Here is a 27198-nt window from a genome sequence, read left to right on the forward strand (position 1 = left end):
TTCCAAAACAGTGAATGATCTTATACATATTTAACATTTTTGTAACAAATTATCATTCACATGTTCACACAAAGGAATAACAAGGCAAAGTGCTTTCAGGATTGCATTATCGAAAAAGAAAAAGAAAGGACTGAATGGCTTGAGGTTCGGGTGAGACGGTGGATGGGGGGCTGGTCCTGTCCTAGTTGGGGGTATGGGAGGGGGGTGGGGGTGTTTAGAAAACCTCAAACCATTCACCTATCATGTACCCCTTTGTGATCAAATCAGATGTAAATATATGAGGGCAGTGTAGAGACAGATGGCCTTTATGTAGCAGGATTTGGTTTGGAGTAGTGAGGTGAGTTTTGAAAGCGTTCCACTTGGAGGCGCTCAAAACTCACCCTCGCACAGAACGACAGATCCACGTCAAATCATATTCATTGCATGTAGGAGCCAGTCCAGCTTTGGAACAACGGCTGACCGAGAAGACATCAAGCTGTAAACATTGAAATGCACTACAGGGCTAAACAGGAAAATAGGTTCAAAAGAAAGAAACAAAAAGCTTGTCATTTAAAAATGCCAATGTATGGATGTTTGTGTCATAAAGGACTCCTGGTGGGCATGCATGGGGGGACGTTAAAGGGGTAAGACGACCATGGTAATCTGCATCATAACATTATCTGGCTTCACATTCCAGTGGTTTTTTTTGTCGTTGTATAAATGCTTTTCATAAATAAAATCTTCACGTCAAGTAGACATATACACATACAGCACAATCAAGCGCACCTCATAATGTATAACCATCATTGCTTAGGATAAACGGTACTCTTGTACTGAGAAAAGTATAGGTTTCAAATAGGCGAGAGACAGACATTACTCAAGGCTGGAAAACATGGAGGTAGGAGAGATGCTACTGAAAACAGCGAGTGATGCCGACACGACCGATCCCCGGGAGGATGATGCCGTCTCGCTCCGGGCCCCAGTGGGGCCCAAGAGAAACGGTCAGGGGCCACAATGGCAGATCTCGGTCCACTTTATAGAAGCAAAACGTTCACTGATGAAGACAATGAAATTAAATATGAACACTTTCACCCTGTTATTGAAGCTGTTGTGTGGAACATGGAGGTCTGGCTAATGCGGGCATTAAGGTGAAACATCAAGGTCCACAGATATTTGCATTCGTCATGAAGGAACGGCGCTTCACCGTTTCAAGAAATCTCACAAGGTGCATTTGATCTCTGAATCAATTTAAAGTTTAAACCGTGTCTTTGAGCCTATATTCCTATATCAATAAACGGATCGATTCAAACAAGAGTAAACTCATTGGTCCTGTTGTCATCACAAGTCTAGAGCACGTGCTGCTGGCGATGACATTGAGCACGTTTCCATGGACATTAATAACCGCACCGTTACAGTCTCCCTTGGGCAACACTGGGCTTAGACCAGTGGTAATGTAAACGCCATGGCATGACCTCGGTAACCCCGGACCAGAACCGCAACATGGGAACCAGACTCTTAATATTCAGTGCATGTATACAGATGTTGGAGAAAAAATAAATAGGTGGGACCTGCTTGTTGCGTCAAATAGCATGGGATTCAACAAAAACACAAGTATCTACTCAGAGAGACATGAAGGTGAGAACTAGGAAAGCACAAAGCCGTTGTAAAAGTGTTTAGTACTCAAAGTAGCAGCCCACTGGATTGGAACCCAAATCCAAACAACGGATGTTGTGCCTGAGCAAAGGTTTGTATATACAAAAAAAAAAAAAAAACTGCCTGCTCAAAGTGTGTTGTCTTTCCAAAGGCTGGCTTCTAAGTGTTTTGCACCCATTAAAAATACAACAGCAAACCTGACTAAAACGACACAAGCAACAATCGACACCCAAACCATCCCTCTGGCGCGTCTGGCTGTTCCAACAGACCGTCAGGTGTTCCGGCCTTGCCCTTGTCAAAATAACAGAGTGCCTCTAATAGAGTCCATCGATTTATTGCGATACGCTACTTACGCCCAGTACACCGGGTTATTAATGTCCATGCACTTGTTGACTCCTTTGTACACAGTAGAAGAGCAGGTTTGCAGATCAGTAGGTGAGGTAATTCTGAGACTAAATAGGAAAACCCTGTCATTGACAACAAATTCCCACCCGGTACACCAGCGAGACAACACAGAGACATCATTAATCAACAGGCTGGGGATTCTGGGTGGCGGGGACTTTGGAATGTCGGGTGGGAGGAGGGATCTCCTGTTCTGTTGGGTTTTTGTTAAGTGAAGGTGCACTGTAAGAACATTTGATTGTTAACTCCTCATAGGCCAGACGATGGCTCCTCGGTATTGTCCCAGATAAGCCACTAAAGGAACAACCCTTGATCACATCATCCTCCTCGTTCCTTTTTTTTGTCGAAGTCCACAACAAAGTAAGGCAGTCTGAGATCAGTGCCTGTTTCAGTCCAGTTGTAAATCGATAACTTGCTAAAGGATCCTACTATAGGGGCTGTATGTACACTGAAGGGGTCTTAGGAGAATCAATGTAGGGGGAGGGAATAGCACATTAACAAAATTTTACAAAACATGCATTATACATCCTTTCCTACGGTAGGCTATTCCTAATAGCACATTCATGGGGGGAGGGTGGGCTGGGTAGAGGAGGCTTCTACTGGGAATACTTTGATATGGCTCTGCTTCAGAGTGACCACGCCTAGTGTCAGACTGCCAAGTCTGTAAGGTGCTCCGTCAGAAGAGTGCTGCCGTGGTTCACCTGCATAAAGACCGTGTCATCTTTAAAAAAGGGTTTGGAACGTAATTTGTGTCGTCTTTTCTCTCTCTCCCATTCTCACACGTTCCTTCTTTTTTTTTTTCTTGTTTTAATTTTTTTTAAATTCCAGACACATCCTTTGCTGGTGAAAACAAACGGCACTTTTTAAGGGGAATGTTACTCTAAAAACCACAATCACATGACCTCCAAGTAACAAGTTCTGAGAACACGTAGGCTATACAGTAGATAGAAATCTAATGAACTCGATAACTTTACAAGCGTTTAGGCTACAGAAAAGGGAGCGACACGTTGGGGACCCTTAATGCTCAACATCGATAACAAATATATTATAAGGCATTTCATAGCTCCTTTTATCCGCATACGTCACTGACAGCAGGTCTAAATAGTTCGAGAAAAAAAAAAGTTTCATTCAAGGAGAAGGGGGATGCATATACATATACACATGCAAATGAACATGTTTATTAGCTAAAAACCGAGCCTCGAGGATAGAGGCCTGTATCTGAAGGAGAAGCCCTTCTAAACCAATCCATGAGGACAACTTAAAGTTTAAATGCCTGCCCCTCCTGGAAACCCCTCCGTTAACTTGTGCACAATCCCTCCTCTCAGCAGGCAGCTAATAAAGTTGAATATTGATCACAGTTTTAAGAATGTAATATCACACACTCCTCTATCAAACGCCACTCATCTGAACACAAACGAGAGGACTGCTCTAATCCTTCATTCGCAGCAGAAGAGGGACTTTTGGTGTTAACAAAAAGGGCATAATAATAATTTTTTGTATCAACCGAGGAAGCAATGATAAACAAAAGGTTATTGCACTTATATCTTTTGTTATTTCAAACGAGGTCAGCGTGATAAGATAATTCATGCCATAATGCCATAAAAGACAACAAATGTTACACCACTTCTATAGAATGATCACACGGTTATTAACACTGCACACAGCTACTACTGCAACCCTACTTGTAAAATCAGTCTACCCTAATAAACACAAAAACAATCTCCACAATCAATTTGCAACACAGTCACAACAAACAAGTTTGCCTTTAACGTAAAAATAACCATCTTGTATGCTTGCACCTCACAACTTGCACTCTTAGAAAAGCTGTGAAAGTATATTTATATATATATATCGGTTTACGAACAAAGAGTTTGAGAGGGACAATCTGGATTCATACGCCCCTGAATTTGAGACGTCTTTGTCTATTTTTTTCTCTTCTTCCTCTCCTTGTTCTACAGTTCACGTGTTCCTGACAATCAATCCATCCATCCTCACGTCCTCTGCACTCCGAAAAAAGAAAAAAGGATTCTTGTCTTCCCATCAATGTCCGAGACATTCCTTAGGCTCTCTACCTCAAGATGGAGCGGGGAGAGCTACTTTAGCCTTGTGGTGCCATCTTTGGATTTGTGCTTTCATAATCTACCGTTTCCCAAGTCATCAATGTTTGGTGTGCCAAGAATCACATTAGAAGAAGTAATGCACGGCTCTACCGCCCGAGGCAGCATTACGTCACCGGGGACATAGAAGAAGTTTGGACAATGACGGCGGCAACAGACTTCTTCTCAAATCTCCCGCTCCAAAACAAAACCCTTCTTTTCCTGTTTTCAAACAAATTATTGTTGAGAATAATAGCCGATACTTCAAGGGAAATATGAACCCATTGTTGTCTTGGGATGTTCCTTCTAATTTCCCCGTCCCCCATTTATAAGGCTTCCCGGAAGTACAAATGGAAGACCGTACCTTTCGGTAGTAACAAAGAAAAGGCACCATGCCGCCACTGAGCTGCGTCACACACACAGATCCTCTTGGTGGGGAAGGGGAATCATCGAGAGCCCAGACGGGGGAAGGCGGACAAAGGTCAAAATGGACTGATCTTATTCGTAGAGGTAAAGTTACATGGCTACCATGATCTTGCACGCAGACTGAACTGTACAGGTGCACAACACACTGTGTGTGGCATGTGAGAGACTTTGAAATTATAGGATTCTCTCACCTTTTTCTCACTCAACTGAAATCTGGGGGACTTTTGCATGTATAGGATCAACATGCAGATATTTAAATTCACACACTCGCTGCGAGAAAGGTCTAATTACATTAGGACAAAACAGAAAAGTCATTACATCACACAAACGATCACTGATGAGGTAAAAGCGCAGGTCCAATATAAGTACAAGGTGCATTTCACTGCTCCTTAGTCAGGTAGGAAACATCAGACATCTGCTGACACCAATCTAGCATTATTACATTTCCGGAATAGGCTGGTTCAAGAAGTCGTACTAACCAAAACACGGGAGGAATACCAAGATTTAAACTCCCGTCTGGCCACATTTTTTAAAAAACGTGTCGTAAGGGTCTCGTTCTCTATAGGTTGTTTTTTTGGAAGGGCACCACTTTAATCCCCCGTGCTATTTGGCTCTGTATCGTGGACACGCCAAAGTTGATTGTTTTTTTTCTCTCTAAATAATTCATTCACAGTGGCAAATATGGCAATATCCTTACTTCTCAGAACAATCTCTGCACCGTGGCAACCATAAGGTATGTGCTACCCTCCACTGATTCGTGTGCTTCCTGACACTCGGAACTAAATGTGATTTTTTTTTTTGCAAGCCAACAAAGTACTGTATAATTGATGCAACTCATTAGATACTGCCAGATGTTTCCTTCTCAGCTTTTAAGGCAAAAGGCTCAACAGTGGATCAAGGAGAGATAAATGGAAATTTGCCATATATGAGAATTATTTCAAGTAACACATATACATATATATATATATATATATACATATATACATATATATATATATATATACATATATATATATATATACATATATATATATATATATACATATACATATATATATATACATATACATATATATATACATATATATATATATATACACATATATATATATATATATATATATATACACATATATATATATATATACACATATATATATATATATATATATATATATATATATACATATACATATACATATACATATATCCCTACAAACACACACATCATGCAGAAATCTAGCGCAATATATTTTTCCCCTGTAAAACACATTATAAATAATCATGTTATACAAACAAACCTCGAGATTGCGTCGCCATACCAAAAAGGACCAATTATCTCCCTTCCTTGTGTCCAATTGTAAAATAGATGTTCTACTGACAGAACGCAACACTTGCATTCATCAACTACTACCCCATGCAAACATTTTATACTGACTATGATCATTTAAAAAAACACTATATATGGACTATCATATCTGGCAAAACGGACATGCTGCTCAAAACACAAAATGTAAATCCAGACTAGTTGAAGTTACTGACCCAGTTATTATGATTGATGTCTAAAGGCAAATAAAGGTTTCTATGGCACTAAATGGGTGTAGCTTAGGTGCATTTTGTCAAATATAGGCTATTAACAAGTTTGTGTGATGTTCCCTAATGTGGTTCATTTTTGTTTCGTTTTACGCATCGTAAGGCAATCTCAATGGAATGGATGAACATGATTTCTTTTAAAATCCATCTGATCTCTACATCTCCGTCTACCTTGTAGGTTATGCTCCACGCTGACAGCAGAGAAAAATAAAGAGAAGAGTAAATACAACTCGCCTAACCCCCGACAGAAATGCCAAACCATCCCTCGACCCTGGTTGCAGGAAGACTAATACAAAACTAATATGTAGAGAATCGGTTATAATCATGCTACCTGTATAGATACATCTTTGCAAGACAAATGAAGAGCGATAGTTTAAAGTCAGGAGAAGTTGAATTGTCCTGCTCTAAAATTGACCCTACATTCATTTCAGTCAGTAAATTCATGGCTCAGATTTGAAGGTCAGACTGTAAACTGCTTGCACATATGCATAAATCCATTGCTGCTTCACTAAGAGGAGTTCCTCTTAACAAAATTTGGCACATAGGCCTTATTCCTGACCATAGATTCACACACCTAACCCGCATTGAAGTCCTCCATTGGCATCTATGCTATGATTTACTGAATTGGCCTAAATGGATGGCAGTGCAATAATTGTGCTGCACACTATTACACACACGCTCTATTGCTACAATTGGACCTTTCATTGCTTTCTGTGTCTGACTCCAGATATACTTTATATGCTCCATTTGTTTGATCCTTTTTTTTTTTTACATCTAAATTGTTAGCTCCATGCACATGTACACACCCACCAATGGTAGATGCAAATTAAATAAAACCACAAGAAAGAACACTGACAGTACAAAAAGATTCTGTTACAATTTGTGTATCTTCGGGGGGGGCAATAGCTCAATTTGCTGGTCAAATAAGGACATCAGGGGAGGATAATGCCAGCCCAAACTGACCTCACAGTAGCACCTATTAATGGATTCATAACTATGCTAGAATTGAGAAACCAAATATGTTGTTTTTTTTAAGATCTTGGGAAAATAATGATTTTGGTGTGCAATTTAAGAGACTTTGTTGAACGTGTTCTTGGCACAGGACACTCTGCCCGTGTGCTTAATTGACTGGGTTTGACTTCAATAATGCAGCCTTGGCCTCACTAGAAGGCTTTGCTCGCTTTGTTTGCAACCATTCCATCCTGGCAGCAAAACACACATGTAAACATGGGTACATACTTCCTCTTGATTTTCACACTTAGAACCTGAAAGTACTAAAGTGCGTGCTTGACTATCTTATTTAAGTGCTGTTGGATCAAGGTTAAAAAGTATGTTTTTTTTGTTTTGTTTTTTTACTTTGTTGAAATGTCAGATTTGATAAATTTTGCCTGGTGCTTAAACACAAATCCTGAGACTACAAAAATGCACCGACCCAATAACAGACAAAACAAAACAAAAAGCCTGGGTATCAAATAGTTCCATTTCATTTCAGTCAGGTATGGAGACAACTGAAATAAACTAGTTTTAAAACACTCCGGGAGTTCCCTGCTTTGAAATGGAGTTAATGGCCAAACTTGACAATAGTCCCCAATGTTGGGTTTCTTGAAAAACATAGCCTAATCTAGGTCCTTCTCCCTTATCCAGAATTGTGTCTAATAAGTGTAATTGTGCCATTTCTTGACAGTTGATATGAAATTTCCTTGTCAATCTATTTTTTTTTTTTTTGAATCTGACATTTTACATCATTGGCCAATGACGGAAAACACTAGAATGATTAAGTTACAACATACAGGTTTAAGTCACACGAAAAGCTATAGTGGTCCAATACAATCATCTTTAGTATGTTTAGTACAATAAATGGGAGGAAACGACAACGACGAGAACACTAAAAGCACAATTATTTGGATTTCCGCTATCCTTGAAATTCAAAAGCATAATTGGCCATCTCTAGTTCCGTCTTTGTGGTTCCAGTTAGCCCTCTGCTTTGAAAAGGGACTGATTTTCAATTCCTCCTAGTTCTTCGCAACAAGGAAGCAAAACAAAACAAAAAAAAGGAGGTACCAAGCTTAATCATATTTCAGACAAAAGAAAATGGATAATGTGGTTAACCAACTGGTCAATATTGTTGGCAAGCTCTTAAATAAAAAACCTTAAAATTTCCAAATCAGATCTTGGGGCCGTCAACTTATGTCACGAATCATTCCCAACTGAAATGGTTTGTTATGGAAGGCATGGGTCAAAAAAGGCATTTTCATGAGAGCCAATAGAGGCAATCCAGTGCATTTGTGTTGACACCGACATTAAAATGCCCAGCACACAGAGCCATTCGTTGAGTCTTAAGAATAAAACCAAAGAAGGGGAAACAAAAGCCCTTGTGACAGTGATTGTCTATTCAATAACTTAAAAGAAGGCCAAAACTAAAACATTGCTGGAAACTACATCTGAACAACAAAAAACCCAGTCGGACCGTCCTCGACTTCAGCGCCAACCCTCGGGAAGTCGAGACGCACGGTATTAAGACGGTTAAGACTTCTTCACAAGCGAGAAAGGAAGAGAAACATTTCTCATAAGCTCATACAAGCTTGCCAAAACCAGCACACCGGCGGGTGCATCGTCGTCCCAACACAAACAGAGAGTAGAGTGACTGTCAACAAGGAGCGCGACCGACCGCTCTATTCAATAGGTAGGCCATTCTAGTTGTGAAATCCTCCAGAACAAAAAACGAAACAGACATAAAAAGAGATGGGGGAAAAAAAAATTGAAATGGCTTTTTTTTTTCATTTATGTGCTCAGAGATACGATGCTTTTGATGAGGTGTTGCTGGCAGATATTACTAGTAAAGCCTTCATCCAGAAATAAACAAGGCCTCAGTCAAATCACTATCCTACAATATAGTACTCTAGTCCTGCCGGGAGGACTGTAGACCTACGGACCCTGGCTGAAGATGAAGCAGCTGCTAAAACGAGTTTGACGAGGTATATCAAGATCTATTGTCTTTCTCTATACAGTACAGTTCAGCTCAAATAAATAATTTATAGCCATAGTAGTGTTGATCAACTTTGGTCATAACTTATATGCTTAGAAACATTCTAGCTTAAACACTTATTTAACATCTTCAAAATATCAAGTTGGCCATGAGGAAAGAGTTGATGAATATGCCAACCTAGTCTCGGCTCCCCTTTGGAAGGAGAGCCACTTAATCAATTCAGCAGCATTACCAATTTCATTTTTTTGTCGTTTGTTAAAATACCAAAAAGAACAATTCTAGGCCGTACATTTAAAGTACACAACGGAAACAACTTGACCCTTTCCCCAATTTAGGATTGTACTGTGGTACATTAGCATTGCACTTAAGCAGAATTTATATAATTCCCTTCTATGGTTCCTTCATAAAAATGTAACACAAAAAAAGAAAAAAGAAACCCCTCTTTGATCGTTATTTTGGAAAGGCTGTACATTCCTCTACAAGGTCACGGGTACTTAGCAGGGGTGATATGATGTTAAATACTGAATGATATGGAGAGACACAAGGATACAGAGGTCTCCATGCTATTAGCTGTCAGTTACATCATTACGCAAACATGATTTTAAAGGGTTTAAATGAGCAGGGGGAGGGGAGGCCGGATTGCTGGGTCCACGGTGGACGCCAGTCTTCAATGTGTGTGTGTGTGCGTTTGTGTGACCTTGTAGAGCAACCAGACGCTTTGTTTCTTTTAGGAATTGAGCACTACTAGGAGATGGAGAAATGGGATCTAATTGCATAATAGGTTTTGACTGCACCTCAAGAGAAGACCAAACACATTCTCTCGCGCACGCCTAAAACACGTTCACGCAAAAAACACACGTACGTACGTACATACATACATCTAGAACAGACATGTGGGCGGGTGCTCTCCTGGTGGTCCGCTGGGGCCGTGTTAAAGGGCGTCTCCCCCCCCGGGTGGTGGCGGCGGCGGCGGCGATGGGGGACAGCAGCCGGCGAGGAGTGGGAGGGGGGCGGCGGCGGGCCCTTCACTCCGTCAGACAGCCGTCCAGGCCGATGGCCGCGCTGTGGCGGTCCTTGACGTAGCCGTTGTGGAGGCCGCCGTTGGGCAGCGGGGCGCAGGCGGCCGTGATGCCGCAGTGCTTCAGCAGGTTGAGGCCCGGCGCCGGGGCCACGGTGGGGGGAGGGCAGGAGCAGGGGGATGGGTCCCGTTGAGGGAAAGGCTTCATGGTAGAGAGGATCAGAGCCAGGCAGTCAGCCACGTCCTTGTTGGGGGCACAGGCTAGGGCTGGGGTGTGGCCTGGGGAACACAAACGCAGGAACACGTCTCAACAACATCCTGTCTGAGTGCGGCCGTCCCCGGAGCCTCGTTTGAGGTTAAATATTAAGACTATACACATGGCCGTAACTGATCAATATCGGGAGTAATCCAGTGGTTGTGTATTTATCAGAGAGGCATCATTAAGGCCGGAGCCCACCTTCTTCATCCACGGCCAGAACGGTGGCTCCTCTACTCAGCAGGGCTTGCACCACCGTGGCCAGGCCGTTGCGCGCCGCCAGGTGGAGGGGCCTGGAACGTGGATTTACAGTCAGACAGAGAGCCTATGGCGTCTGGCATCTACACATAAAAACAGGCTGAATTTATTACGGGGGGGGGGGCTCACATTTGCAGCGCGCTGTTGGAGGCGTTTATGAGTGCAGGGCTGTGGATTTCCCCCAGAATCAGCAGGGCACACATCTCATGGGCCTGGAGGACGGAAAGGTGATTCGAAGGAGAACCATTGACAATAAGGAAAGAAATGGGATTCAGGGCGTGGGGATCGAACGCCCTGAATCCCAGACCATATATGTTTTTATCCTGCAGTAATCTATATACATGAGCTTCCATTAACAGCAGTGGAACTGGTGAGCGGACCTTGCTGCAGGCCAGATGCAGTGCAGTGTTCCCATTATCGTCCAGCAGTGTAAGGTCAGCCTTGGCCCGGTGCAGGAGAATGGCTGAAAACAGACACCATGTAAACCATATTTCATAAACATATAGAATCATATAAGTAATATCTTAATACCATATCAACAGATGCGATTATCCCCGATAATACATTTTCAAATTGAAAATGGTAGTAGTGTAGCTAAAACTACAAAAGATATGCATATATGAACATCTGTCTAGTTCAGGTTGATCCTGGTCTGAATGAACTGCGGTGATGCATTGTCTCTTGAGATTAGTCTCACACTGCAACCATCAGGTCTAACTGTACTTATTAAACATCAGCATTAAAATTATATCACATTAAAGAAGCAGTAGCTAAGATAGTTCCTTCAAATTAGGGCTGTACGGAATGAACTAAAATGTATATCATGGTATGATTTGAGGCATAGATGGTAACGATATTACATCAAGGTATGTTAATTGTATCTTCTAATTTTGATATAAATGCTTCTGAAGGAGTAAAATACTGGTAAGGCAGCAAAACTGATTTTTTTTTTTAATCTTTTCTCAAGTTACTTCCATCTCTGAAAAACAATAATGTTTAATAGTATGGATTTGTTTCTCCACTTGCTTGCGGACCTTGACGTATAGTTTTGGCATCTCAATTTGGCTGAAGTGTATGCGGGCAGGTAACGCGTACCTGGGATCGAGTGTTTTGACCATCTCTTTAAAGCCTTTTCTATTGACATTTTGAAAGGGAACCATGTCCTTACACAGGTAAACAGTGACAGCGTTTGTTATCTCGTTCCACTACTGGCATTTTGTCGTAAGGACTGGCTTTGGAAAATGCCTGCGGAAGCAATGTCGGATATGCAGAGACAGCTTCACGCTACCAGCGTCTGTCTCGTATGGTGTGGACTGAGAGCTTGTGATGGGACTATTGCGCAAGCACGCAGAGGTGCTTGCTGCGCGCCTGCGTGCTTGCGCAATAGCATACTGCCTGAGAAGGCAGTGTCGCTGTCAATCTGTCTGTGGGAAAAATAACGTTGTGCCGAATTGAAAAAGGAATGTTTTGTTACCATATTTTCAGTAGTTGCACGTAACTTTACTTTTTACATGACCAAGTACTTAGGTTACGGTATTAACGCGTTACTTACTTTGTTACGCATTACACACAACACTGTCTACCGGTCACACGTTAACGTCAAAATCCATACCGTAGCGCAAATTCACGGTGGTGTACTTTCTATACCGTTTACATCGTACACCCCTACTTCAAATTGACGTTAAGAGCTCCCATCAGACTTGCGCGTTAGCCAGGCGTCTCATCCAAAGGCGAGCTCAGTTGGCGCTGTGTGCTTCAGGATTCTGAAGCAAGTGCTGAGATTCTGATTGGCCCAGAGAAATGTCAATTATAAGAATTATCCAATAATGTTTCGCAATTCTAGCCTGCATGGCATGCATATGAAGGACAGCCCCCCCCACCACCCACCCCCTAAAAAAAAACTCTCCGGTTCTACGCGATTCACATGAATGACCCAATTGACCAAGAAAACGGCGATTGTCGCCGAAAAGCTACAAGTTTGCAGGAATGATTAAAATAATAGAGCAGGAGGCGGCCAAGCATGCCTTGTGATTAGGTTGCATCTCCCAGAACACTTAATGCCTCAAACCACTTAGCATTACACATTTGAAAATCCCAGTGAATACAATTAGAGTGTTCACTCGTTAAGTGTGTCAACCGCTAGGGTTGACGCACTATTCTGTTTCCCCTCGTCACCATCCCAGACAGTTGTCTGCTCCGTCAGACCTACCCACGGTGCCGCTCTGTCCCTTGTCGGCGGCCACCATCAGGGCAGAGCGTCCGCTTTCGTCCACGCCGTTGACCTGGGCTCCATGGCGCAGCACCAGCTGAAGGCCGGCCACATCCTCCGCAAATGCCGCAGCGTGGAGCGGGGTCCTACGGGTAGACAGCCACACGTTTACACCACACAAACACAGGGCTTTCTATACTAACAGCGGCCCTTCAGAGCAGACTGGTAGTACCAGGTCAGGCGACTGGCAGACAGGCTCCTCACCTTCCTTTGGCATCTCTGGTGTTGATCATATGGACTCCAGCCGTCTCCAGCAGCCGCTCCGCAGCGCCACAGTGGCCGTTCATCCTGCACCCAGAGGAACTTAATGAGCCTCTCTGACAGAATACCTCCCCACAGACTCATATGCGGCATTCAGCCACATGGGGACGCTGAAGCGCCATGGATACTCACAGAGCACAGTGCAGCGGTGTGAACGGGTTCCCCTCCTCGTGAATAAATGTTTTGTGTTCAAGTAAAACCTCCAAACAGTCTTCATGCCCTGTGTACAGATTAAGAGGAGACACTCAAACACAACAAATAAAATTTAAAAAAATCCCCCAAAAGCTATTTCCCCCATCGATGGACAGCAGACCACACCCCCCGTTTCCCCCATCGATGGACAGCAGACCACGCCCCCTGTTTCTCCCCCCGGTCCCGTGCCCACCTTTGTAGGCGGCCCAGTGTGACGGGGTGTAGCGTTTGTTGTCCAGCAGCTTGTCCTGCGGGTCGGTGGCCACGGCGCCGGGGGCCAGGCTGGCCAGGATGTCGGTGTAGCCCCTTGACGCGGCGTAGTGCAGAGGCGTGCTGCCCTGGACGTCCCGGCACAGTGCCGAGGCCTTGTGCTCCAGCAGGACGGTCACGCAGTCGTCGCGGCCGAGCACCGCCTGCACCACGGCATTGTAGATTAAATACACAGACAAACAGCCAGGTTGCAACTACTGATCTTGGTCTTCAGCCAAAGACACTTTTTTTCTTTAATAATGCTCTTGCGAGAGAGTTTAGGTTTTTATGAAATGCTTTTCCAAAGATTACATTTTTGGGCTAATGGGAGACGGTGCCAATCTAAAGAAAGATGACAAAGGGTTTAGGTGCCTGAGTCAATGTTTCAAACAAAGAGCATCTTGCACCCGAAATATTGTTCACAGAAGACATATAAACACCTTAACATCAAAACCTGACCGGTAGTTGACCTTTAGTCATTAATTATTTAGATAAATGCCTTCACAGCTTAAACACGTCACACTGGCTAGGTATGACAGCAGCAGCGGCTGAAGTGTTCACATTAAATAGTTTAGCGCTAGATTTTCTAAATACAGAGAAAAGGTTGATTGCGTCATTATGAGTGTTGGGCAGCACAGCCAAGGCCTTGTTGGTCCAACGGACTGAAGCTGGGGGATAAAGGTCTCCATTCATGGCGGCCATGTGGCAGGACCTACCCCCCGGTGCAGGGCCGTGCTGCCCCTCTTGTCCTTGGCGTCGGGCAGGGCGCCCCTCTCCAGCAGGAGACGCACACAGTCGATGTGGCCTCCCAGGACAGCCAGCATGAGAGGGCTCCTAAGGTTTACACAGGGGAACGGCTCCGTTACAGAGAGACTGAATGTGCTAATGAAGCATTTGCGGCCAACGCGCATGATGATTCAAATCAATCTTTGTTTGAATGATCCGATAATGCTTCATAAAGTCCAGAGATCGATCTTTAGATAAATATATTTTGATGGGCCTTCTTGAACTATATTGTGTTGAGTACTGTTCATATGAATTAAAGCTTGTCTAGATCAAATGATATGAAAGATCGCAATTGCTGTGCATATGCAGAGTTATGTTTGGGGATGGAATCGTCTTCCATTTAGGGAAGGCAGTTAGTAATGATAGACTAAAAGATGAGGATCAAATCTTTGTAGGGTGTGTCATTAGACTGGCACCACCAGACGAACAGCATACTGCCATTATTCTGGAAGCTCTTCTTTCATTTTCGATTTCCATGGGGCGTCACCCAAGGGGAACAGACCAAAACATCTCTGGACGCAATTTGATCGGCCTACAACCAATCATAGCTACGAAAAATGTGGTGCAGCACTTAGCGGTGAAATAAAGACATCTTACTTCGTACAAAAGCTTTAGGTAGTAAGTCGTTTGAATAAGGAGTCGTTTGTTCTTCTTTTAGTTACAATTTACTGTCCATTCATTTAATACTTTCGACAGCAGCATCCAATAGCCTCGAGTTTGATTCATTGATGAAATGTGACACTTTTGTTATTTTAGTGTCACAGCATCACCTTGATCTCCAAAATAGGAGGTGTTCCCTTTGAAAGGTAAAAATAGCAATTATTTATTTTAAGATTTTTTAAAGCTACAGGGAGCCACTGCAGAGGGGTGGAAGAGGGGGACATGCAGCTATAGAGACGCAGGATGCTGACTACAATTCAGTACAAGTAAAGTGAAGAATATGCTTAAGTAGTAGGGATCGACCGATTATTGGCGCCGATATTCGGCATTTTGACGCATATCGGCATCAGCCTTTTTTTTGATCCGACGGCCGATAAGAGATCAATTTTAAACTGGGTTATTTTGGCTCTGATGCAGCCGCGCCTCTCTGTCTGCTGTCACTACGCTGTCTCCAGCATTGTCCCACCCACAGCACCATCTGATTGGTTACACGCTCTGGTTACACGCAGAGCCACGACGGGTAACAGCCAATCAGCAGTGAAAGCTGTGCATGCACAGTGCTCACACACACACAGCGGAGAGGAGAAAAGGTTTTGTCGAGGTATGTTAAGGCAGCAGACTCTCCCGAAATTGTAATAAACATCACAGTCCTCTAAAACTCACAACTACTAGTAACATTACCGTGAGCCCATTAACGTTATATAAACATAAGGGGCAGCTCTGCTCACAGTCCGGCGTCCAGGCATGTCTTTTAATCACTCAAAACAAGGTTTGTTGATAATATCGATATGGAAATAAGTCTGTGATAGTAGAAGTCTGTGTGTGAGTGAGAGTAAAAACCTAATAAACTCAATTCAGTCCAGTTTTGTTGCAGGGAAGCACGTTAAGTGGTGGTTATACTTCTACAACTGCGTAATGCGCTATCCAACTGCGTAACCACGGAGCCCCTCGAGCCCTTAGGCTTTAAGGTGAAGGCTGATTAGCTTTTAGCGTAACGTTAGCCCAGCGCTCCGCTTTCTCCTTCTCTGGCTCTTGACGCTCAGCAGACTGTAGCGAAACTCTACAACTCACGACTACTAACGTTACTTTGAGGCCCAATAGGTTAGCAGCAGCTGTCTGTTCCTATAATAAACACTGATTATTAAAGTGAAGATGCTGTAGGCCATTTAGTGTTTTTTAACGGTTTAATCACTTGAAACAAGGTTGCTGATAATATTGATAGGGAAATAGTCAGTGATAAAAGTAAGATGTGTGTGCGTGTGTGAGAGAGAGAGTAAAATTCAGTTTGTTTTATTGCAGGGAAGCACGATGAGCGGATGGCTAGAGAATAGTGTGTGTGTGCGTGTGCGTGTGCGTGTGCGTGTGCGTGTGCGTGTGTGTGTGTGTGTGTGTGTGTGTGTAAGCCACATGAGAAGCTGCAGAAACTGACAGCAAAGCACCGTCTGTCTGAGAGAAAACTGTCGGGCAATAATGGCTGTTTAACTAGGGAACTATTTATTTATTTAAATGTTCAGTTAACTTCATTAGAACACCCTGCAGTTTTTTTTTCTGTTTGAACTTAAAAGAAAGATAAGTAAAAGATTAACATTTCAGTTCAGGAAAATTTTAGTGAGCCATTTATTTGTTTAAATGTTGCAAATCTGATAAGCTGTTGTGTTTATTAAACATATACTTAAAGGCATTTAAATGAAGTTAAGTGTTGGAGTTTGTATTATTCAAAATTTTGACGCTAATCTTTTCCCTTTTTCTGTAAATTAATATCGGCTCCAAATATCGGTTATCGCCCCCCTTGACTACTAATAATCGGTATCGGCCCTGAAAAAAACATATCGGTCTATCTCTATTAAGTAGACCACACTATATACAAGTACAATGAAGACTACGGTCAAGTTGAAGTACGGTGAAGGGTGTCGTTAAGCAGACTACAGTTAAGTATCCGTCTAGTGAAGATTCGAGTCAAGAAAACTACGATTAAGTAGGACAACAGTGAGGCTGCGGTTAAGTCAAAGCACCGTGCAGACTAGAGGCTAATGGCGAGGGGTGTACTGGAGAGCGACTCACTGGCCAAACGTGTCCGTGACATTGGTGAGGTCTCCGTCCTCCCCGTTCTCTATCATCATGAGCAGGCAGTCAGTGTGGCCGTTGGCAGCTGTCGAGAAACGTCCACAGTAAACACATTTAGTCCAAACTAATATTGATGACTCCTCCTTTGACAGTCAGTCGGTGTCCGGGTCCAGACGGCGGTCTACGGTACCTGCGACGTGGATGGGCGTCCACATGAGGCGGTTGTCGTTCAGGAGGCAGGAGGCACCTTGGGCCAGGAGGACCTCCACACAGCGGACGTAGCCCTTCTGGGCGGCCAGGTAGAGCACGGAGCGCCCGGCCGCGTCCTGCACGTCCACGTAGGCCGCCGTCTCCGTCAGGACACGCAGGGCCTGCCAGTGTCCCCGATCCGCCTGGGGGCGGGGGGAGTCACAGCCAGGACTAAGGGCACGCATCCAGAGACAACTATCCATCAAGTGATGGACTCGATTACTATCCACCTTTCTATATCCATATCCATATACAGACAGACAAACTATATTAATGTGCTTCCTCAAGTATACCCAGATGTTAGCATCCAAATGTATGCGGATGATACTTGTAACTGTAATTTTTATAGTAAAATGCATTGCAGCCCGTTCTTTAGAACATGCGGTTCTGAAGATCTTGCTGCAGCCACACTGACATCTGCAATAAGCAACGTGTCGGATTGGCTAGCTAAATCATGCTTGACCCTTAATGTACGCAAATAACATTATTGTACTCTGATTACACTTATTCATTATCTTGCTCCCCCTCCTTAGAGGGTGCCTGGACTATCCAGGCAGTGGCAGAAAGACAAGAGCATCTACCTGGGGTGACTGGTTATCACAGTTCAGGAAGACAACCTTAGGTCAGGGGAAAAGGGGACATATCATACCACCAGGTGTGAGTGTGATTAGCCATTACAAGCCGTTTTCAAAATGTGCAGCATTGTGACATCACAGGTGGGCGTGTCCACCAAGATGTGTGACGGATAGATGAGCAACGTTTGCTACAGTCCACTGGGTAGGCTGATAGACTGATCTATCCAGCACACATCTAGGTGGACACGCCCACCTGTGATGTCACAATGCTGCACATTTTCAAACCTGCTTGTAATGGCTAATCACACTCACATCTGGTGGTATGATATGTCCCCTTTAAAGTAGTTGGGTAGCGGTATTCCATAGCCACAAACATTAAAGGCTCAGGAAAGCTTTGCTCTGTTTAAAAGCACCCTGAAGCTTCTGCTAAAGCCAACACAAAAATGTCAACACTAATGACGGCTTATGGTACCTATCAACCTGATTTGATATATTTCACACTAATGGACTTTAGTTATTATGATGTTGTATGTAGTGCATTGGCTGTACTTGTTCTACCTACCCCAGGTAAATAGATGTAAATGAACTGCTAGCCAACTCTGGCGCAAATACTAATAATTGTGCGCTGTCCCTATACACTATAAAAAAAGAAAGCTATTAAACATGTAACATTACTCACAGCCAGATGCAAGGGACTGACTGGATTGCTGCTCTCTATGTCTCCTAGTGCATTGAAGGACATCTCCAGAAGCTTTGTGGGAGATCGAAATGGAAAACAACGTTATCACTGGACAGCTGCCAAAATAAACAGAAAATATCGTCGCTTCCATTCCCGAAAAAACCCAAACAGCGTATGTGAACTTAAAAGCAACCCCCAATAAAATAACAAATTAAACAGGCCTATATAAGCACTCCATTGGGCTCTTTTAATTGCCAATAAACAGTATAGTGGCCTTTTTTTGCATTTTAAGAGTACCACAACAAAGTGCGAGGGGAAGAAATGACCGTACCAGCTCCAGGTTCTGCTTGTTGCCATGGTAAGCTGCATAGTGGACCGCACTGTAACCCTTTGAGTTGACCATGGATGGATCAGCACCGTTGTCCAAAAGATGCTCCAAGCAGCTATTCCCAAAAGGAGACACTCAACTGTTACGCAGCACAACAACAATAATGCCCAGCAACACATTCATCATAAGAAGAAGAGTGAAGGGAATAACGTACAAGTAGGACTCCTTAGCATCATCCTCATTAGCCTGATGGCTCCCAGAAAAATGACGGTCAACTCTGCAAGACAAGAACCGTGGACAGGATTAGACAGGATTTTGCATACTAAAAAATGCTAGAGGCAATGCCTCAGGTCTGTTTAGTGATTGTGTTGCCCTAGTGTTAGCTCTATGATCATCTGCCATTACATTTCAGGACCCTTGGGCCAAATAAATGCCCAGGCGTCACGTTTGACAGGTGTAAATCCACACTGACCTGCAGAAGGCTTGTGAGGCAGCAGAATAGTGCAGGGGAGTGCAGCCCGTCTGGTCAGGCTCGTTGACCTCGGCGCCAGCGCTCACCAGAGTCACGGTGCACTGGTACCTCCCATTAGCAGCCGCGTAGTGCAACGGGGTCCTGTGGGGACCATCAACCATCAGCCAGCCATCCAAGCAATACGAATGTCATGCACTGACTTCATTGCACTAGAAAAGGGACACTCACCTTCCCATTTTGTCCCTCTTGTTCAAGTCAGTACCACTACTTAATAGCAAATTCAGACATTCAACGTTTCTGCAAGACATGAGAGAGACAACAGGTTTAGGATGCAGAAGACCAGTTTTCTGTGTGGTCAGGCATGTAGCAGTGGTTCAACCGTGTGGAAATTTTCACACAGGCGTACTGTCTTTTGAAATCACCACGGTAACCGGTAACACTGTAGTTTCCATCTAGAGGGCGCTATCTGGTGTTTAACCTAGACTAGACTAGGCATCCACAGCGCATTCTGGTTTAAGAGGCATGTTTGTGGTGTATTTGGCCTACGTGATGAAGCTGATTAAATGACACAGGCCTGTTTTTTTTATAAGAAAAAGCCTTTATTAAGCTGCCGTTTTCTTTGTCAGGCAAATAAAGGGGAAGGTCACGCATTTAAAGAAAGAAATTAATATAATGCCATAAATTCGGATAAAATGTTAAATATTGTCGTTCTAATTTTGGACATCCAACACCAGTAATACCAGTAACAGTGGCAACCTTGACGTCACTAGCAGGAAGTTTGAGACCTACCCTCCAGATGCAGCAGCGTGTAGACAGGTCCGACCGAAGTTGTCCGGGGTGTTTATGTCAAAACCAGCCGACAGCACATGCTCTTTACTCATAGACGACACTATACTATACAGCTGACCTGCTCCGTAAAGAATAAACAACATAGATAGGAGACACAGTTAGCCAAGGCAAAGGTTTGCATGTGGCTCACAGTGATCCAGAAGTAAATCAACGTAGGAGTTTGGCACACAAACACAAACCTGAGGAGAGTAACTTGCGACAACAGTCTGAAAACCCGTAGAGCACAGCAAGGTGCAGAGGGAACATTCCGTGGATCCCACGTCTGTGGAGAGAAAACATCTCATGATTCCCAGCAGCCCAAAACAACAACAACAACAACAACAATAAACAGACGTTACAACACTTATAGGTTCATTAAAGCTTCTTCCCCTACCTGGCCGTGTCTGCTCCGTTGGTCATCAGAGTGCTGATCAGAAGTTCATGGCCGTACTTAGCAGCAACGTGGAGAGGGGTATTGCCATACTTATCCACACAATCGATTTCCCCGCCTAACACGCAGAGTGGAAGAGGGAGGGCAGGCGTACGGGGACAAAAGGGAATCATTGGGTCATTAGGTCGGGTAATTAGCTTAGGATAAACCGTATTAGCCCACATTGGCCACCTCGCCATGGTTACCATTTTGGATGAGGATCTGAGAGCGTGTGAAGCGTCCGTGGATGGCTGCCATGTGCAATGGGCTCTTCCCTTCTTTACTCTGCAGGTGGAGAAATACAATTTGGTTCCTTTCTATCATACATAGTAAAGTCAGCACATCAGGCCAGCTTCACCAAGGACATTAAAAAAACAACACTTAATGAACAGCCTTCTTTATAAAACAAGGCAGGCGCGTGCCGCTGACGCCCTACCTGCTGGTTGACGTCGGCCCCATTGTTGACCAGCAGCTCCAGGCAGAGGGCGCCGTTGGTGGAGACAGCGGCCAGGTGCAGAGGGGTAAAGCCGCTGCGGTTGGGCTGGTTGACGTTGGCCCCGTGGTTCACCAGCTCCGTGGCCACCGCCTCCTGGCCCATGTAGCAAGCCACGTGCAGGGCCGTGTTGCCGAAGCTGTTGGGCTCATCAATCTGAAAGGTGGGAAAGGCAAAGGTGGGAAGAAACATAACAGAATGTTAATGATGAGACGTCACAGCAAGACAAGTACAGGGTTAGGGTTAGGTAATAAGAATTAAAAAGATTCCATTATTAAAACAAGTCAAAGCAAAAGGATATGTTTAAACACGATCAAACCCCATGTTACAGGGAAGAGTTTACAAAGAAGACATTGCAAACTTACTTCTACCAACCACTCATCCTCTGTATCCACATTCATGACTCAATGCCTGCTGGGACACTCACCTCCGTTCCCAGCCTCAGCAGATACTTGACGATCTCGAGGTGTCCACTGGCGGCCGCGGCGTGGAGGGGCGTGTAGCCCTGCTTATCCTTGCAGCTCTTGTCAGCACTGCGAGACACCAGCAGCTTCACTATCTCCACGTGACCTACAGGGTCAAACATGGCAGGAATAGAGATGTTTTATATTAATACTTCAGGAAGTTGCAGACACATTATTCATTTGCCTCATCATAAAATTAGACTAAGTGCCAGCACTTAGGAGCTGGCAAGCCACAACCCCTCATGAGGCAATTCCTGCACTGGATGTATGGCGCGATATCCTGTGCATTAACAGAATTGTCTTGTGAGGTCTGAACCCTACATTAAAACGGCTCTTTAGATCCAAACGCCTTGTTTTAAGATATTGAGAAACTGCGGCTTATTAAATTCTGATTTTAAAAACCCTTTTGATAGGATAATCAATATCATCAAGTGCATATAAACATTTATAATTTTCCACAAACAGCCTAAACCTATTTTAGCAGGGGTTTGGAATAGTTGGGGGAATAAAATAATTTCCTCAGATCTTAATATTTAATCGGCCTTCCATTAAGTAGAAAAGCTGTTCACCCAAGTAGGCAGCACAATGGATCGGCTGTCTCTCCTTCTTGTCGATCACACTCAGATTAGCCCCTTTGTTCAGCAGGAGCTTCACCATCTGCAAATTAAATTAAAAAAGGAGAAAACCAAACTATTTGTAAAGTGTTCACGTGTCAAAATTATTCAAAATCCCATTTGGTTTGGTCGCCTTTCTTCCCAGAGCCCCTCAAAGGCCCACCAGCAGCCTCCTCCTTAGCCTCGTACCTCCTGGAAGCCGCTCTGAGCAGCATGGTGCAAGGCGCTCCGGCCGGTGCGGTCCGCCATGTTCAGGTTGCTCAGCTGGCTCAGGAGGGTCTCCGCACAGCGGGAGGCGCGGTTGGCGGCCGCCACGTGCAGCGGCGTCTGCCAGAACTTGTCCCGCGCGTTGGCTTCCGCTCCACGTCGCAGCAGGAGACCGACTGCCCTCTGCAAAGGGAAACGGTACCATTTAACCAACCCTAAATGAACACGGGTTGGCCCCACCGAGAGGCAGGATAACATGAGAAAAATGGGATCATTTCCGGTGGCACAGGTGACCTACTTCATTCCGGGAGGCAGCGGCCCTGTGCAATGGGGTCAGCCACACATGGTCTTTAGCATTAACACTGGCACCTGTCAAAAGCGAATGCATGTTAAATAGACAAAGTTCACACGCTGGCACAAACTTTGGCATTGTGCTCATGCATGCTGGAAACTGGATGTTAGCTATATATAAGACACACGATTTTAGCATACTTAACATGATGGTTAACAGATCATATAATTATGTAAGACGCAAACCTGATTCAATGAGCAGGTCCATTATGTGGACGTCACCCACACATGCAGCAGCATGTAGCGGTGTACGGCGCTCCTGGTCCTGTGGAGAAAAGAAGCCGGATGAAGATCAATGATGACATTTAATAAGCATGAAACACTACAACCGCGAAAGGTGATCTTGCATCACCGTGCAAACGCAGATACATTTTATACATACCAGTGCATTGACATCCTCCTTTTTGTGCAACAATATTTGGACTTCTTCAGCATTACGATTAAAGATGGCCTGGACCAGAGGAGGCTGCAGATATGGAAATATCCGTGTTACATTAACGCAAACGTTACATGACATACCCAGCTAAACCGTCCTTTTTAATTGTATCGACGTAATATTCGACGAAATTATTGGAAGTGCATAGGTTCACTCGGCCGGCTAATGCGTACATAACAATGCATTCACAAAATATTTATATTTTGCATCTGTGGTAAGCAAAAGAGTCTCCTCGTCTCCTCCAGTAAGTAGACAGAGCCCCATAGCAGGCCTAAATAAGGGCCTTACCTGACCCTGGTGAGAGGCTAACGACGTCAGCGGCTAATGCTAGGCAACCAGCTAATGCTAACCTGCCAGCTAAGCTATAATGTCTGGGCCTGCAGCTCTTCAGAAAAAAAATAGAGAACTGAATATGCAATCTTTTAATACGACATGTCTATAATTCACCTGAGCTACAAATATAGAAACGGGGGAAAAAACAAATAGTGAGAGATACGTCCTTAGCAAGGAAAACGTATTTACTGCGTACAAGAGCAGCTATTAAGGGACCAGCAACTAGACTACGCCACAGCACAGCAATGGAGCGCTTTCTTTCAAACCTACCTGGTCTGCAATGTTAAGAACTCCCATCTCCCAAACTCAACCAGGACGGAGCTCCTTCATGAGTATAAAACTGCGAGGTAATAGTGATAGCGCTACTGTATCCACTTTTTCAGACTGCACCCATAACTGATAGCAAACAGAATTGCGGGCAAGATCTGTCAGTGTTGTTGTCCGTATCCAATGTCTTCTCCGCTGATGCTGGTTGCGAAGAGGCTGAGAGAGGACCATGAATTGTAGCGTTTCCCCGGTTTGCCACTACACGATTTCCGCTGGCTCACTTCTCATGAGCTGTGTTCGCAAGCTAACGTTCCCCGGAACGAGATGATGAAGAACAGGATGACATTAACAAAACAGAAAATCCCAAGGAGAAAAATATGGAGTTTTGACAAACATTTGACAACATCCGAGTCATGTTGTAACGGAATTTGTCGCATATCCCTCTTTCAAAAGTCCCTCCCCTTTCTCGCCTATCGGCGAAAAACGCATGAAACTCTAAGTCCCGCCCCCTCTACAGCCAATAACGGTAATTTTGAGCATCCCGTTCCAGGCGTTTCGTCGCGAGAGGAGAACGCCTGGGAGCGAGGTTATGCTGGCTGGTCCGCCTACAGGCGTGGCGGTCTGGGTTTACATTTATCGGGGAAATTGCGAGACCCAGTGGATGTTTTGGAAATAAGGAAATCACAATAATATTGGATTTTTTTTCTGCTGCTCCAAGAGCCAGTAGGTCCTTTGAAAGTCAGGTAGATATTTAAATGCCATGAGGTTTGTGAGGGCCTAGGTGTTGTACAAACACAAAGCAAATACTGATAACGGTAAGGGTTAGAACAAAATCGGTCAACTGTGGCAGGACAGATAGGATGTAGTGCCATGTTGAAGTGAAAAAATCAGATTCAACAATTGAACTACAAGTTTAGTTAAAATAGATTAGAACAAATGTTTGCTAGCTGAAATATATTAATAAGGCAAAACATGTATTCTTGAGAGACCATAGATGACAGTTTGGTCCAATGTAAATAGGCTTTATTGTAATATGACCTGAAGGGTCCTGTGAATTAAAGAATCTCAAGGATCTCTCAACAGGCCTATTTATTTCACTTCACTTTTTTGTTACATTGTATCAAGGAAGAAGCATGGCAGCTAAAGCAGGAACTGGAGGGGGTGAGAATGGTTGGTGCATATAGGCCTCAGTAAGAATAGCATGTGATAGCAGTATCAAGATTTAGACATTGTGGAAATTAGCTCATAGACCTTATTTCAAAAACACTATAGTGAAAGTGAGGTGGATCGGAGACTAAATAGAATTAGAAGATGGTAACATGCATGACATCCTTTCCACTTTCCGAGCAATACAAATAAAAGGGCAGTTAAGTCACCATCATCAGACTGGCCTCTGTTATGTAACGGAAAAGACAGCAGCTACGGAAAGTTCCTGCTTCAGAAAAACTGAACCAATAACAATGTTTGTAAATACTCTGCAAGAATACATTTAATATTAAAGCAAAAGTTTGGACGGAGTGTTGTAAGAATAATGTCAGCGCTAATCAAGGCAGTGTTGAAGAAGATTTAATCTATGCTCACTTTTTGACATTTTATCATTTAATTACATATGGTGATTAAATCATATATTTGGCTGCCTAACATAGTTACTTCAAGTATATAATAACTATTTATCAAGACAAAGTCATAAACAAAATAATCATTCTATCTTTATGACCCAATTTTTTTTTCTGTAACCATTTATATAAAACATATGAAGCTATACATAATAAATGATTCCCTTTTTATGCTATATGAATAATAATGAGCACAGGCAGGGCTTGATTAGATGAATCTGCCATATATACAGTATAACAAAGCAGTGGTTCAAGGGCACTTCAGCCTTAAACCAAGGTCATATATCCATCCACAGAAAAAAAAAAATAAAAGGTAAAAGCATCAAGGAAGAAGCTATAATGAATTACTGTTGTGGCCATCCTGGGTCTTATGGTCGCACTCCAGCCAGCAGGGCGGCGCTAGTGCGTTTCTTAACGCGGCTTGTTTAGTAAAGCGACGAAGACGGTGAGCCAAGAAGAAAAGGGCTGCCCTCCCAGCTGACCACCAGCTCCCTCTTCCCGCTGCAGAAGGTCGAGTGACTCTTAATGTCATTTGACAACAACAGAAAGGGGAATACTATTCTACACTTTTGACATATATACTAAACGCTTGAGAAATGGAATAACACAAGTGTGTATGGTAATAACGTGAACGCGGCCACAGGTCGTGGGACTCTGAACAGTTTATAAAGGCTAAGCTAGCCGCCGGTGGCTAGTGTCTCGGCTGATAAGGCGTAATGCACCGTGTCGGCTGATAGTCGGACCAGCAGTGATTGTGACGGCTAGGTAAGTGTGAGGTTGCTCTCTAATGAATGTCAACTGGTAAGCTAGAAAGGTACATCGAGGTTAAACAGACGTCACTAGTGTATATCCGTCTGACTGAGGAAGCCAACGCCGGTTGTTTGACAACACCTTGTTTTGGCAGGTTCCTGGACACCACTTACTGGGGGTCTCCTGACTGGAACAAGGATAGGATACCTTCTAGAAGTCAGTTTCCATGGCAGTCCCGGCTAGTTTACGTCGTTTACCTATGGGTGTGCGAACATTCAGTGAGTTTCTAGAGATCGCCACCCTGGGCTCCCACCAGTCCTGCCGCACCGCGGGCTCCAGAGAGCGTCTCCGCCAGAACATCAGGTAAGCTCTCCGGGTTCTGTTGACATGGATCACACTTGATGATACTTGTAAATACTAGGTATATTATTAGCTGTCCTGCGTCCTTTTGACAGCTGTCCAGTTCTATGTTTCCAGAACAACTTTTGCACTCCTTTTATACAGAGCGAATGTCACGTTACAGCTAAAACTCGAAAATACCAGCATACGCTTTAACGCCACAGAGAGCTTCCATACCCTACTGGAGCTCAGTGTAAAAATCCAGCAAATGACTTTGTTTTGGACACCTGGAATGTAATTGTCATTGATGTTATTGATGGTGGTGTTGACAACAGTTTGTACTCTTTCTGGAATACAGCTTATTCTAGCTTTCCTCTGAACCTTTAGACATTTGTCCTCCTGTGGCATCCTAATGACCAGAACTCCCAGAGTGCTTTGCCTCAAAGACTCTGAAACGATGGCAGCTCTTCCTCAAAGCAGAGGCTTCATCAGCTTCACCAACAAACGGAAGGAGTACTCGGAGCGCAGAATACTTGGGTAATAACTAAGCCTTTGCTGACTCATTTCAGCAGTGTCCAGATGTTTTCCAGTGGAATTTGTGTATTGAGTTATATGTGCT

At 43.9% G+C, this 27198-nt stretch overlaps 2 protein-coding genes across 2 annotated transcripts in view; one reads left to right on the forward strand and one right to left on the reverse strand.

The window, feature by feature from the left end:
- Positions 1 to 5772: 5772 nt before the first annotated feature.
- ankrd52a (ankyrin repeat domain 52a) lies at positions 5773 to 24045 on the reverse strand. The gene is made up of 28 exons (XM_079741404.1): positions 23878 to 24045; positions 23221 to 23304; positions 23025 to 23103; positions 22786 to 22856; positions 22470 to 22670; positions 22236 to 22323; positions 21630 to 21772; positions 21146 to 21358; positions 20916 to 20994; positions 20674 to 20788; positions 20480 to 20562; positions 20241 to 20358; positions 19680 to 19748; positions 19452 to 19592; positions 19194 to 19256; positions 18983 to 19094; positions 18652 to 18723; positions 17339 to 17540; positions 17146 to 17233; positions 14355 to 14472; positions 13583 to 13802; positions 13330 to 13417; positions 13141 to 13224; positions 12877 to 13022; positions 11048 to 11130; positions 10797 to 10879; positions 10611 to 10702; positions 5773 to 10432 (listed from the first exon to the last, which is right to left on the reverse strand). Exons 1-28 carry the CDS (start codon positions 23902 to 23904, stop codon positions 10161 to 10163), a joined length of 3234 nt encoding a protein of 1077 aa, XP_079597530.1. The 5' UTR covers positions 23905 to 24045; the 3' UTR covers positions 5773 to 10160.
- A 1920-nt stretch (positions 24046 to 25965) lies between these two features.
- Positions 25966 to 27198, forward strand: part of coq10a (coenzyme Q10A) — a 3678-nt gene continuing 2445 nt past the window's right edge. The window contains 4 exon segments of the mRNA XM_079742384.1: positions 25966 to 26255; positions 26395 to 26603; positions 26967 to 27116; positions 27170 to 27179. Coding sequence (XP_079598510.1) covers positions 26467 to 26603; positions 26967 to 27116; positions 27170 to 27179 — 297 coding nt within the window. The 5' untranslated portion in view covers positions 25966 to 26255; positions 26395 to 26466.

Source organism: Pollachius pollachius (assembly GCF_949987615.1).
Source record: "Pollachius pollachius genome assembly, chromosome: 8".
NCBI classification, from domain to species: domain Eukaryota; kingdom Metazoa; phylum Chordata; class Actinopteri; order Gadiformes; family Gadidae; genus Pollachius; species Pollachius pollachius.